At 45.0% G+C, this 15,406-nt stretch overlaps 1 protein-coding gene across 6 annotated transcripts in view; it reads left to right on the forward strand.

Moving 5' to 3' along the window:
- Nucleotides 1–15,406, forward strand: part of ELAPOR1 (endosome-lysosome associated apoptosis and autophagy regulator 1) — a 72,759-nt gene that overhangs the window by 24,261 nt on the left and 33,092 nt on the right. For all 6 annotated transcript variants that reach the window (XM_042953246.1, XM_042953247.1, XM_042953249.1 and 3 more), the window contains 2 exons: nucleotides 12,493–12,613; nucleotides 15,190–15,382. In XM_042953246.1, the coding sequence (XP_042809180.1) occupies nucleotides 12,493–12,613; nucleotides 15,190–15,382 (314 nt within the window). The remainder of the gene's footprint in view (nucleotides 1–12,492; nucleotides 12,614–15,189; nucleotides 15,383–15,406) is intronic.

Consider the following 15,406-nt stretch of genomic DNA (forward strand, 5'->3'; position numbering starts at 1 on the left):
CCCACTAAATAGTCAGACTTTTCAAGTGCACCTTCTATAACACATTAAGTAAATCACATTCATAAAAATATAAACATTATTATCATTCTCATATAAATTGTTAGCAGATAAAATTAATGAAAATAAAGTATTATTCAACAAACCCTAAAGATCATTATTGCTACCACAGGTGGATTATGGTATCATTCAGTTAGGTATGGAACACCAGGTGGGGAGGGTAGTTAAGAACTATTTTTTTTTTTACTTTTTATTAAAAAAAAATTTTAATGTTTCATTTATTTTTGAGAGAGAGAGAGAGACAGACAGACAGACAGACAGACTATGAGTGGGGGGGTGCAGAGAGAGAGAGGGAGACACAGAATCTGAAACAGGCTCCAGGCTCTGAGCTGTCAGCACAAAGCCCGATGCGGGGCTCAAACTGGGAACAACGAGATCATGACCCAGGCTGAAGTCAGATGCTTAACCAGCTGAGCCACCCAGGTGCCCCTATTATTTTTTTTAATGTTTTATTTATTTTTGAGAGGGCGTGAGTGGGGGAGGAGTGGAGAGGGAGGGGGACACGGGATCTGAAGTGGGCTATGTGCTGACAGCAGCAAGCCTGTTTTGGGGCTCGAACTCACAAACCGAACCATGAGATGATGACCTGAGCCAAAGTCACATGCTCAACATACAGAGCCACCCAGGCACCCTGAGAACTATTTTAAAATGTTGGTTCTGATGCGCCTGACGAAAACCTGCATAGGCAATTAAAGCTAAGGGTTGGGGGCACCTGGGCAGCTCAGTCAGTTAAGCATCTGACTCTTAATTTGGTTGAGGTCATGATCCCACGGTTCAAGGTTTGTGGGATCAAGCCCGGCCTTGGGCTCTACTCTGACAGCACGGAGTCTGCTTGGGATTTTTCTCTCTTCCTCTCTCTCTGCCCTTTCCCCACTCATGTGAGCACTCTCTCTCTTTCAAAATAAATAAGTAAACTTAAAAAAAATAAGGATAAGGATCAGGAGCTCTGGGGTAAGGGCTGAGCTCAAGGTATAAACTTGGAATTATCAGTCCATGAAGGCAATTGAAACTTTGGAAATAGCTTTGTGTAAGCGATTTGAACTGAGCTTTAGGAAAGTCTAGGATTTTAATTGAACTAGAAGATGTGTAGGTAGAAGGATGGATTTACAAACTGAGGAAAAGAGCAAAGCAAAGAAAGCTATGGTGTTAAGATTAAGTGGATACTGTTAGCCGTGCGCTGGCCAATGTTTAACAACTTGCTCTTCAGAGGTGAAGGGAAACCCTGGTTTATCGTGTTTGCTGATTTCCGTGGTAATGCTCCCATTAGAGTCACTGTCAAGCTATCAGCGTCACTGAGCATGGGGTTGGGAACAGATGAGCACAATCAGCTGTTGTAAGCTCATGCTGTGAGCAAGTGAACTTAGCCCACAGCTAAACGCAGTCCTGATGGAGAGGGAGGGTTCTATCTGGGAGTGGTGTTGGATACATTGAAGATAAAGTGAACGACTAGTGTGGCTGTGAAGACAGATGACAACAAGTGTTGACAAGGAGGTGGAGAAATCGAAACCTTCATACATCGCTTCTCGCCCTTTTGGCCAAGATCAAGTGTAGAAACCTTCATACAGTGCTGCTGGGAATATAAAATGGTGCAGCCACTGTGGAAGGCAGTTCGGCAGTTCTTCAAGAAGTAAACGTGGAGTTACCATATGACCGAGCAATTCCACTCCTAACTATATTTCCAAGAGAACTGAAACATATGTTAACACAAAAACTTGTCCATGAATACTCATAGCAGCAATATTAACAATAGCCAAAAAGTGGAAACATCCCAAATGTCCGAGTAATGAATGGATAAATAAAATGTGGTATATCCATACAATGGAATGTTATTGGGCCATAAAAAGAAATTAAATACTGATACAAGCTACCACATGGAGGAACCATTGAAAACCTTACGCTAAGTAAGAGAAGTCAGATACAAAAGGCTGTCTATTGGGGGCGCCTGGCTGGCTAAGTTGGTAGAGCATGAGACTCTTCATCTCTGGGTCATGAGTTCAAGCCCCATGTTGAGATTACAAATGAAATGAAATGAAATGAAATGAAACGGCCACCTATTGTATAATGCCATTTATGTGAAATGTCAGTAATAGATAAATCCATGACCCATAGAGTAGACTGGTGGTTGCCAGGAGCTGGGGGAGGGGAAGATGGAGAGTGAATGTTGATTGGTAAGATTTTGAGGACTCTTAACCCCCAGTTTGAGAAACAATATTCTAAGAGATTGTGGCATGGCAGCTGTTCAGATATGTTTGCTTCATTGGAATTACTGAAGCCCTGACTGCTGACCTGGCTCTCCAGGCTGGAAGTCTCTCCACCAGGTCAAGTTCTCCGTCACAAACAGCTAACACATCTGAATATGAAGCTGTCCTTGGAGAGCTTTGCATAGACCAAGCCTAGCTGGCTTGTGTCTTTCATGCATGATTAAAAGCTCAGGTGAAAAAAATTTGATGGAACATTTTGATCTCATTAAAAACCAAGAAAAGCACATCTTTGAAATATAATCTCATAAAACCCTGCTTGTAGACAGATGTGTGTACCAAATTCTCACCTATCAGAAAGGGATTGAAATTTATAAAGGGACATTTTGTTTCCTGGCGACAAAGCCATTTCAATCCTAGGGATATTTACAAGCAATACCAAAAAGCTCTCTGCACCTGACAGACTGGCTGCAGGTACCAAGTGTCTAAATGTCAGCGACCAGCCTCTCTCTTGGAGAGATTAGCTTTGGAGGAGCTGTTGGGGGAGAAAAAGTGGAAAAAGGACAGATGTTATTTCATATGTATGAGCAGACTGGGATTAGGGGGTGAGTCAAGACGGGTGGTAAACAGCAAGGGGAACCAGGGAGGTCTAACTGCTGCTGTCATCATTGCTGTTAGGCCAGAAATGGCTCCTTCCTCATAGCCCTCACAGAAAGAGGAGTGAAGAGCCTGGGCACTCCCTCCATGAGCTCTCTGCAGGCAGGGTCAGCTGGCTTTGTTTTCTTTTTTCTTTTTGTTAGCCAATTTACAAAGAGCTGAACATAATCTCCTAATTGTCCTGAGAATTTGATGTTACTCAGTTTGGGTGGGTGGGTGGGATCCACTCAATCATCTTAGCAGGGCATTGTCATCCCTGTTTTATGGGCACAGGGTTTAACCACGGGTCCGCGGTTGTGCGGGACAAGATGAGAGTCTGGATCCCTGCGGTCTAATCCAGAGCGCCTTGCACAACTCCAGAACCACTCTAGAGTCTGCCCTTTTGCCACCATTCAGTCACTCAACAAATACTAATTGATAGTGATTGTGTCAGGCACTGTTCTGGGCCCTTGGGCTACATCAGTGAACAAAAACAAAGATGCCTCTTCTTGTGTTGTTTCTGATCTGGAGTGAGGGCAAGGGCAGAAATAGACAATAAACACAACGAAAAGTTAAGTTAGAAAGTGTGTTTGAAGGTGGTAAGTGTATAGAAGAAAGGAGTCACTTAGGATTTGAAAATTGATAGGGTGGGAGGGGAGGAATTACAATTGTAAATAGGGAGGTGGAAGCAGGAGGAATAATATCAGGGGCCTTGGTAGGGGCTGAAGGGGAGGGTGCATGTAAAGAGAAGAGCCCCAGAGCCGGGTGCAAGGGTGCTCGTACGTGTCACTAATGGCGGCTGTCGTTACCACACCAGTTCCATCTCCTGTGCCCAAAGTGGACAGGCAGCTCTAGTTCCAGACAGGCTGGACAGCAGGGCCTGCCTGACCCAGGGCCTGGTGGCACAAACTGCCCCAGCTGGGTGTGAAGACCCAGCAACCAGTTTTGTGTAATGTGCCCATGGTCAAATGAGCTGGGGTGACCGAGTGCCGTCTGCGGTTTTTGATCAAAATGGGAGTTGAAAACCCCAGAGTCGAATAGAAAATGCTGAAAGAAGGGGCAGCGGAAGGCCAAGGCTCCCCCATCCTCCTTCAGACTGGGAGCCCCGGGGCTCCCAGCTCCGTGTTGCTAGGCAACAGCACACAGATTGAGGGCAGCCAGCAAGGGCCAGCCTGCCTGGGGTCTGTTTGCTTTGGCTGCTGCTGGATCTGGTACCTGTTCCGGGGAGAGAGGCTGTGTCACTTGGAAGCAAACACCTGACTGTGTAGGGTTATTAAAGGAAAGCCAAAAAGCCATCCTTGACTCTGAGTCAGCCTCAGGGCCTGCAATTCCACCTTTAGCAATTTGCTCCTTCAAGCAAAGTCTGTGGTGTCAAACTTTTTGGGGGCTAAAACAAAATCTTAACTGAGAAGACTAAATATGCAGAAGAGATTTTAAGGAGGAAAATGTTGCTTCATTAAAGGGGGGAATCCCCATTCCCGGCTGAAGGGGCTTTCTAAACCCCTAGATTCTGAACCATAATTTGAAAATCCTTGGCTTAAAGTATTTCAGCCCCCTGTTAAAAAGTGAACAGCCTTTGTTCAGCAAAATATTAAGCTATTTTATTTTATTTTATTTTAATTTTATATTTTTAAATGTTTATTTATTTTTGAGAGAGAGACAGAGCGTAAGTGGGGCAGTGGCAGAGAGAGAGGGAGACAGAATCTGAAGCAGGCTCCAGCCTCTGAGTTGTCAGCACAGAGCCTGACACGGGGCTTGAACCTGGGAACTGCGAGATCATGACCTGAGCCAAAGTCGGACGCTTAACCGACTGAGCCACTCAGGCGCCCCAATATTAAGCTATTTTAAAATTACTAATATGTTATGATAGATTTTCATGGTTTTCTGCTGGGGTAGGGATGGTGGAGAACAGACTCCTCTGAGGATCTGATGAAATCTGTACACCCTCTGCCCAGGAAAATGCACATACGTGAAATTCTGCATCTGGTTGTATCGGGGAAGTTGTCCATAGACCATAGATTAAGGAGCTCTCTGTCTTTCAGGACATTTGTTTATCTGACTTACTTCCAAATGGGACAATACTTAAGTCTTGAGAAGAGTGAGTTTTGAAGGAGGGAGGGAGGAGAATCAGAATCTTGGGGATGGAGTCTGTATTTTTAACATGATCTCCAAGCAGTTGTGATGATCAGGTAGGCATGGGCATCAGGGCTCTGGAGGTGGTTTGTCTAGCCCCTAAGGCCCAGGAGACACTGCTGTGAGTTGGCAGCCCTTATGAGGGTGAGGAAGAGGGAGGCAGAGAGAGAGAAGCCCTGCTTTCCCTCTCTAGTCTGACAAGCTGGAGAATAGGAAAGACCCTGTGTTCTCCATCCTGCCCTTCGTAATAGGAAACTGAGGTTACTTGCGCCCCTGAGCCTCAGCCAGGCCCTCCACTCAAAATTCAAATGAGGGCACTCCAAAGCAAAAAGAACAAAGACCAGTACTTCAGGACACCATCCAGCTAGGACTGGGCCTAAGAAAGAGTCTCATTTGGGACACTGATGTTCAAATTCCGATATTTGTGGTTTTCCATGTTCTGTATTAATGAGAGGTCATTCCTCCCTCCTAGCAAAGGGTTAGTGTCTCCTTAATAGTCAGGATTGTTTAATGGGATCTGCTCCCATCTGGGTCAGGTGCTTTCCAAGCAAAGAAGCATTCGCCACTGAGTCAACAAATAACCTATTGATCCCGCTGTACCAAGCTTGGGGCGTTTTCACTGGTCTACCTCGCCTCCATCCTGACATTCTCTTCGGAGGATCTGGTTTTCAGGGACAGCGAGAGGACAGGAGGATGAACCTGCAGTTGGGGGAAGAGCAGGAGGCAGCCTCCTCCAGACCCCAAGGCCTGTAGTCAAAATCCGGGTTTACTTAAGAACCTGTTTCTTGACGCAGGCCCTATCCCAGCCAAGACAAACCCAAGTCGTGTTTCTCTCCTGCTTCCTTGGGTGGTTGTGACTTTATGCTGCATGACTTGGTGGTTCTTGGACTTGGGATATGAGACCCTGGTTGGCTCTGTCTCTCCTGCCTGTGGTGGGGGATGTATCCCCTTCCCCCCACTGTAGTTGCTGCAGTAATCCTTCCTCCTGTCAATGTTTTGCTCAAGTGGAGCCATTTATCCAAAATGAATAGTTAAGATGTGTGCATTCCAATGTGTATAAATTTTACCTAAAAACAAAACAAAACAAAAAAAACAAAACCAAACAGCAACAACTTCCAGAAGGGAGGAGTGGGTGGAAGTAAATGGGGAATGAGTAGAGGTAGATGAAGAATGACAGAAATTAAGAATTGAAGCTGGGGGGTGGGGGTCATCATATTCTGTTCCAAAATTCTTGTTTTGACATTCACCACAATAAAAAGAAAAAAAGTACTTAGAGATGTCTGTTTTCTCTTAGAAGTCTCCCTACATGCCCCTTCCCCACTCAAGAATCTTGAAGAAACTCATACCCTTTACCCTAGTAATTCCACTTCTGGGAATGTATCCAAATCAAATAATGAGAGATGCACAGAAGGCTTCATAGTAATGCTATTTAAAATAAGAAAAAGTTGGACAAAATTCCATGTTAAAGGAACTGCAGTGCAATCATTAAAGCCACGGGAAAGTGCTTGTGACCGAAATTGTAAAAAAAAAAAAAAAAAAAAAAAAAAAAGAGTACAAAACTCCACACTGTATGATCTTCATTTGGTTTTTAGAAATGCATGTGCATGTATAGAAAAAGAATGTGGAAAGGAATACAATCATAGGTTTAAAGTAGTGATCTCTGTTTGCTGGGCTTGTAGATTTTTATTTTCATTTTAATTCTAGCCTATATTTTCATCTTTTCTACAATGCACATTGAGCACTTTGACAATTATTTTAAAGACTGAGAAGTGCCATTTTGAAGGAAGCAGGAGGAAAAGGTGGAAGAAAGAACAGATTTCCATGCAGGTCCTAGCCGTAAAATAGTAAGGTACTGGAACTGGAAGGAATCTTGCAAATGGCTCAAATCCGAATTTCTCAGTTACAGATGAGAAGACTGAGGCCCAGAAGAGTCAAACAACCCCCTCGGCTGTTTGTTGTCAGTCTCTCAGACTGCTTGTTTTAGCACCACACGGAGCCCTTACTTCCCTCCCAGGAACTTCGCAGCTCCAGAGTGTGCGGTGTTAACCCCTGCAGGCCCCGCTTGGGGAGCAGCCTTTTGTCTTTCCAGTCTAGGCCACCTGTTGCCAGCGTCCTTGGCCAGCGGGGCTGCAGAAATGACCTGACAGGAAGAAGGCCAGAGGAGCAAGGGGCCAACTGCCGCCCGATCACTCAGTGCCTCTCCCTCTGACAGTTCCAGCCAACTATCTCCCTGCCTACTCGGTTCTGCTGTGGTTACTTCTAAGGAGTGAGGTTAAATGTTTGTGGGGTCTGGCCTTGTGGCTTTCAGGCCATCATGAGTTGAAAAAGAAACAGTGCAGTTCAATGGTTACTGTCACGTTGGAGTCAAGAGACGTCAGCACAGGGCCCGAAGTCTTTGCCAGAGTCCTTACACATGGTCTTAGTCCGTTCTGGCTACTATAACAGAACACTATGGACTGGGTAGCTTAAAAGGCAAACGTTTCTTACTCATGGTTCCGGAGACTAGGAAGTCAAAGATCAAGGTGTAGGCAAACTCATTGTCTGGTGAGAGCACTCTGCCTGGTTTGCAGATAACCCTCTCCTCACTGTATCCTCACATGGCTCTGTTCCTCTTTTTTTTTTTTTTCTTTTTCATGTTTATTTTTGAGATAGAGAGTGCCAGCGGGGGAGAAGCAGAGAGAGGCGGGGACAGAGGATCAGAGCCCGATGCGGGGCTCAAACCCACAGCCATGAGATCATGGCCTGAGCTGAAGTGGGACGCTTAACCAACTAAGCCACCTAGGTGTCCTGACACTAATCTCTTCTTGAAGGCTCTACCCTCAGGCCCTAATTACCCACCAAAGGCCTCACCTCCAAATACTATCTTATCAGGGCTTCAACATATGAATTGGTTGGGGGTGGGCACAAATGTGCAGCCCATTAACAGTTATCAAAACCTTCTCTGGAGATCGTGGGGGCAAGCAGGAGTATGCAATGATAACTAACTGTAGAGAATGGTGGAAGACCAGAAATAAGCCTACCTACGTGTTTATGGTCTGTCTCCTCCCTGCCCCATCCCTGCCAGCACACTCCCCACCATGCCCACATCTACACCCTTAAGAGCTGTGACTGTCTCGGATACCACTGCTTCACCAGAACCTAGCACATAAGAGACCCTCAGTAACTACTTGTTGAACGCAGTATATGAGTAAACACCATTTTCCTAGAATGTGGAAGACCCGACATGTTCCAAGCTAACGGTATTCCCAGAGTTTAAACATTTTAGTTCCAAAAGAGCAGAATGTTTGAAAAACAGTTATTTTTTAGCACTTAATATTTATTTGTACAACTGTAACACGATGCTTCCAAACAGTTGTCAGTAGCCAACACATAAGCACCAGGGAACTGCCATGGGCATATCCAGTGAGACTGTCATGATGTCCGCTCTGTCTGTTGCCTTCCACTTTTTCCTCCACTCCTCCCTCTTGGTGTCTTTTGAATTTGGCATCTATCTATCTATATATATATCTACATATATATATAGGTAGATATACTTTTTAAATATATATATTTAAAAATATATATACATATATAGAGAGAGATAGATATACACTTTGGGGGATATTTCTTTTTTTTTTAATTTCTTTTTTATGTTTGATTTATTTTTGAGGACAAGAGAGACAGAGCACAAGCAGGGGAGGGGCAGAGAGAGAGGGAGACATAGAATCTGAAACAGGCTCCAGGCTCTGAGCTGGCAGCCCAGAGCCCAAATGCGGGGGCTCAAACTCACAGACCGCGAGATCATGACCTAAGTCGAAGTCAGACGTTTAACCAACTGAGCCACCCAGGCACCCCTGGGAGGCTATTTCTTAAATGCAACTACCAGATCACAGATTTCTACTCTCTGGGGTACTTAATAGGATAAATCAGAGGTTGGGCATTTTCCTGTGGCATAATCTTTTTTTTAATTATTTTTTTTAAATTGTGGTAAAATACACATAGCATAAAATTATCTTGAACATTGAAAAGAATTTTTAATGTTGATTTATCTTAGAGACAGAGCGTGAGTGGGGGAGGGGCAGAAAGCGAAAGAGAGAGAGAGAGACAGAATCTGAAGCAGGTTCCAGGCTCTGAGCTGTCAGCACAGGGCCCGAAGTGGGGCTCGAAACCACAAACCATGAGATCATGACTTGAGCCAAAGCCAGAACGCTTAACTGCCTGAGCCCCCCAGATGCCCCTATCTTGACCATTTTTAACTGAACAGCTCAGGCATTAAGCAGCCATCACCACCATCCATTGACAGAACCCTTTTCATCTTGCAAAACTGAAATTCTGTACTCAGGGCCCCAGTCCCCAGGAACCACTAATTCTACTTTTTCTCTCTATGAATTTGAGAGAAATTTGTCCTTTGGTGAGTGGCTTAATACAATTGGCATAATTTTCCTGTACCAACAGACAGCTCAGCATTTGACCAAGGAAGTTCCAACTTAGGGATTTTTTTCTTCTCTTCTCTCATATTCCCCAGGAGTATCGCATGTGGCTGGAGGATTTAGGGGGGGGCAGATTAACTAAGGTGCCCACCCCTCATTTCCAAACCCTACCCTTCTTTTCCTGATGACAGGCAGCAGCCACTGCCTACTGTGCCCTGTTTGAAATTGTGAGTTGGATATGTGCACGGGGGAGTGAGGAACTGTGTGCTAGACATACATGCTGAATATATTTGTGGGTCTCCTTTGTGAATCTGTATGTTATGCAGACTATATGCTTTCAAAGATCACTGGGTGAATTGAGGTACTGTTGGGGATTTGATTTGTTCACAGAATGCTGAATATAGTCCAGGAGTGCTGCCATTTATATCTCTGATTTAACTATCTGTCTAAGCTTATATTGTGAATAGTGAGATCTCGAAGGATAGTTTAGATTTGAAACAGCTGCAGTAGACCCAGCCACTTTGGATGGTGGAAATATCCCCAAGTGACATGAAATAAATTAGCACATATTGAAAAGGGAATTTTCTAAGGCTTGGAATCATCATTTTCCCGGCAAACCCCCCACCCAAGTGGCACCCAGGGGACACCAAATGAAAGGCGATGAAAAGAAACGCACTTGGCCCGTGTGTCTCCAAAACGCCAAATGTAGTCTGAGTGAACTGAAATTATCTGCTCGAACAGATTAGATATTTTAACACCCATTCTCAGGCCTCCGAAGCAAGCCTGTCAGCTGGCACACAACCAACACTGTCTTATTTAATTTTTAGATTTGGCTGTTAAATTTGGCCCAGTGTGAGTCTGTGTTTGATTGGGTGTATGAGGATGGTGGATTTCTGGTGGGAAGGCCTGGGTTCTAGCTCAGTGACTTACCAGCCGTGTGAACACAGGCCATTTCACCCCTGTGTGAGTGTTTCCTCACCTGTACAGTGAGGGAAGCACTCCTGCTCTGCTTGCCTTATGGGGAATTTGAAGATCAAATGAGACCGTGTTTGGGAACCGTAAAATCGCCATGCAGATGACCAGCTTAATCACGCTTACAGTGGGGACATCAAATCCTTTCTGCCCGGTTCACTCAATTTGCATTTAATTTACATACTGTGAATTTTACCCCTCATTCTTGCCGTAAAACCCTTTGGGGAGTATCATATTTAGACCTGGAATTGCTATATGTGTAGTTGCTCTCTTCACCTTAGAGTCCTCTGAGATAAGGAAAAGACTGGAATTGGGGGTGGGGGGAATAGACCCAGAGACATGGTAGCCCAAGGGCACAAAGAATCCTGATGTTTTTCTTTCCTAGATGACACTGACGTCTAAGTCCAAAGCCAAAGATTCTCATCAAAAGTTAGGCTCACTGGGGCAGCTGGGTGGCTCAGTCAGTTAGGCATCCGACTCTTGATGTCAACTTACAGTTGGTGGGATTGAGCCCTGTGTTGGGCTTTGCGCTGACGGCACAGGACCTGCTTGGGATTCTCTCTCTCCTTCTCTCTCTGCTCCTCCCCTGCTCGCATGCACTTTCTCTCCCTCTCAAAATAAATAAATGAACATAAAAAAATTAGAACTCCCAAAACAGTTCCCCCAATTTTCCCCTTCTCCGCATCTTCTCCCTTCGGATGAAATTGCTGAGTTTGTATGTTGCTATCTTGAGCCATACTGGGCGCAGCACTTAGTAATTCTAATGGCTGGGCATAGAATATATATTTGGTAAATATTTAAAATAGAGGGAAATAAAATTGTTCTCTTATCATCTTGAGTTTCTGAAACTACAGCTCGAGAAACAACACGTTCACTATATTTCCACAAATCTGAGATGCCATTGCTTCTTAGACCCACCGTTTTTTACATATTGCAAAGAGAGGAAAAGCTTTATCAGTTAAAATATGACACAGTGCTTCCTTATTGTGTCAATTATAAGCCACTTTGATTTCACAGATGTTAAAATGTGAAATAAATATGCATTTTAGAATAAATGAAATGCAGCGTGTTTACCTCTTCCAAAAGGTAAAGATTTCTGCTTTTGGTTCTGATGCATTCTTAGATTAGCAAACTTCAAAATGGTCTCATTTTTAGTCTCAGCTCCTTGCATTTACACGTGGTATGCAATCATGCTCTTATGTGGGTTGAAAGGGGACATTAAATCGATTTTTCTTATGGACACAATAGTACCAAGTACTTCCCTGCACTTGAATATAGATTTAGGTAAGGGCGGATTATAAAATACTTGTCAGAGCCAAAATGATAATAGTTCTGTGATCTGTTGTTTATTACGAGATTTAAAAGAGTGAGAAATGTTTAAGGGCATTTGATGGATCCATTGTGGGTTTTTTTTATCCTCCAAAGTAGTGCTTTTTATTACTTTTGTTGTTACTGTTGTTCTATTTAATACTTGATTGGGCTGTTTTGTGGCTCTTATTTAGGTTATTGTTAGTTCAGTAAAGCAACTGAACTGTGAGTGTCCCACTGCACAGAGAAATTAGGCATGAATAGGTTCAGGTGATGAGAGCTGCCTGGGTGAGATAGGATGTTTTCATAAAATGTAAAGTGGGAACTCATCATCTTTCCAGGCAGAAGGGAGTGTGAAGAACAGGAAAATACAGCTTCTGTGACAATCCTTTGCACGTTTTTCACAGACCAGTTCTTGCTCATAATTCTACGGTTTAGGACAAGAAAGCCAGCACCTGTTTCCAGCCTGTTCTGTAGTTTCCTTCTCACATTCCTTTGGTCCGTTGGGTCATTATCTATATACAACAGCAAAGAGAGTCACCACACAGAAAGGATTTCTAAGGACTGGACTGTGGTTGGGTGGAGAGGAGTGATCCAAATCATTGCAGCTCCTGTGGGCTTCCTAACAAACATTCGGGCACCATGATCCTTGCTCCCTGCTGGGGCCCCAGGCGCGTGTCGGCAGCCCGGCAGCCCCATGCTGGGCGGGAAGTGGGTGGAAAGTGTTAATGTCTGATCACTGCTAATGCACATTTTGCCCACTGTTGTCTCCCCTGCAGTCTGAGTACCACTACGAGTACACCGCGTGTGACAGCACGGGATCCAGGTGGAGGGTCGCCGTGCCGCACACCCCGGGCCTGTGCACCAGCCTCCCCGACCCTGTCAAGGGCACTGAGTGCTGTAAGCATTCCTGCCGCTCACCTCTGGCCTCTGCCCCGAGCCTCCTGCCATCCAAGCCAGGCCCTCTCTGACAGCGCAGCTGCCTTAAGGAATCAGATCTCTCCCCCAGTTAGTCCCCAGCCCCTTTGAGATTTGGTACAGAAATGTGATTTCATGGATGCAAACTGGGTATCTAAATTTGCTTTTCTTTTCTTTCTTTCTTTCTTTCTTTCTTTCTTTCTTTCTTTCTTTCTTTCTTTTAAATTTAAATCCCATCAGGGGATAAAGTATGAGCAATTCCAGCTGTGTGCCAGTCAGCGATTTCTTTCTGTTTGCATACATTTTCTTTTGTGCCTGTGCATCTCTCTCCAGTCTGCACTTACCAGCCACAATCAGGCATTAGGAAAAGACTGTGATTTGCTTTTGTTCTTCAAAAGGAAGCCAGAGAAGATGAATTTCTGCACAGACAGACCTTTAAAATGCACTGGGCATCACTTCAGGGAACAAGAACCTTGCCCAGCTGTGGAGCTGACTGTGCGATCAGAAAAGCCGTGACTTGTCTGCAGCTCTGTCCCCACCTCTGCGACTCTGTAGTCACAATTTTTCTACAATTGGCAGCTGTTTCCCCTCCACTGTTCTTCTTAGCAGTGTAAAGGGATAAAACAGGGACTAGAATCAAGGAATACTTGGAGATTTGGAAAGGAGATTTAAATTCTTTTTTTTTTTTAATATTTATTCACTTTTGAGAGACAGAGCATGAGCAGGGGAGGGGCAGAGAGAGAGGGAGACACAGAATCCAAAACAGGCTCCAGGCTCCGAGCTGTCAGCACAGAGCCTGACTCGAGGCTCGAACCCACTGAGCGCGAGATCATGACCTGAGCTGAAGTAGGACGCTTAACCAACTGAGCCACCCAGACACCCCGAGGGCATTTAAATTCTTTAAAAAAAAACCCAAAAACTTACATAGTGCCTGGTTCAGTCGGTGAGCAAATAAATGCTTGTTAAACTACTGAACGGATATTGTGAAGATCTGAGCGGGACTGAGGTGTGACTGCTGCAAACAAGTGAGCCATCTTCAGGTAACTCCACCAGCTTAACCGAGCTCTTCTTATGTGCATGCACTGTGAACCACAGAGATATATAAGGCACAGTCTCTGCCTTCAAAAGCTTAACGTCTGGTGGAAGAAGCAGACATTCATTCCTCCATTCATTTTTTCAGCAAAACTATACGGAGCCCCTACTATGTCTGTGCCAGTTACTGAGCCACTGTCCCCAGAGGAGCTCAGAGCCTAGCAGCAGGCACACATCAATATGATGTATTCATATGAGATGACAAAGGACAGGAGGTACGGGTGCCTAGGGCTCAGGAACAGCTCGGGGAACTACTTGGGCAGAGGTTTGCAGGTGGAAGAACACCAGACACATTCAGGGAAGAACATGTGGTCTGGGGTGGAGGCAACGCATGGAAGGTGACGGTGACAGATGGGGCTGTAGTGGAGCAAAGCCTGTAGTGGGAGATCAAGCTGGAAAGTTAGGTTGAGGAAAAAATTGCAGAAGATTTTGAATGCCTGGCTGAGAGCTTAGATTCTATAACCCAAGGGGAGTGCCTGATGATCTCTTAAATAACAGGAATAATAGTACCTACCCGTGTTTTAGAAAGATACCTCTGACCACAGAATGAGCAAAAGCAGGAAACAGGGAACTAGTTAGGAGGACTCTGTAATCATTGAGCTAACAGCCAGGAGAATCCCAACCAGCATGGTGGCAGTGGAGCCAGAAAGGAGACAGAGACCAGAGACTCGGGGAAATTCATGGCTGAAGGGCTGGGCACCGTTCAGAAGACCATGGTATGTTCTACTGGAGAGCTCTCAGAATGGCCAAGGCTGTCCCTCAGGAAACGAAACCGTCAGGGACAAGTTCACTAAAGCAGAGCTCCCACAGCCCTAAATTTTATTTTTTTATTTTTTATTAAAAAAAAATTTTTTTAACGTTTATTTATTTTTGAGACAGAGAGAGACAGCATGAACGGGGGAGGGTCAGAGAGAGAGGGAGACACAGAATTTGAAGCAGGCTCCAGGGTCTGTGCTGTCAGCACAGAGCCCGACGCGGGGCTCGAACTCACGGACCGCGAGATCATGACCTGAGCCGAAGTCGGCTGCTTAACCGACTGAGCCACCCAGGCGCCCCCAATTTTATTTTTTAAAATAACAGCTTTATTGAGATATAATTTGTATATCATAAAATCCACCCCCTTAAAGTGTAAAGTCTAGTTTTTAGAATATTCACAGTTGTACAACCACTATCTAACTTCACAATATTTTCATCACCCCCAAAAGAAACATCATATCCGTGAACAATCTCTACCCACGTCCCCTCCCCCCAAGCCCCTGGCACCATAGATCTGCTTTCTGTCTCTGTGGATTTTCCTATTTTGGACTTTCCATATAATGGGAATCATACAAGATGTTTTAAATCTTAGTGGGTCAACTTCTGGATCTTGATCCTCTGCTCCTCATTTTAGGGTGCCCACAGGCTGCCTACTCCTCCTGGTGGCAGTGGCCTCACCATCCTCCCCTTGTCCCTTCTCTGCGTTCCAGCCTTTTCTTGCAAAGCCGGGGAGTTTCTGGACATGAAGGACCAGTCCTGTAAGCCATGCGCTGAGGGCCGCTACTCCCTTGGCACAGGAATCCGGTTTGACGAGTGGGATGAGCTGCCCCATGGCTTTGCCAGCCTCTCAACCAACATGGAGATCGAGGACACCACCACCGAGTCCACTGAGAACTGCACTGCGTGAGTGCCCCCTATAGTCCCTTC

Source organism: Panthera leo, chromosome C1 (genome assembly GCF_018350215.1).
Source record: "Panthera leo isolate Ple1 chromosome C1, P.leo_Ple1_pat1.1, whole genome shotgun sequence".
NCBI classification, from domain to species: Eukaryota; Metazoa; Chordata; class Mammalia; order Carnivora; family Felidae; genus Panthera; species Panthera leo.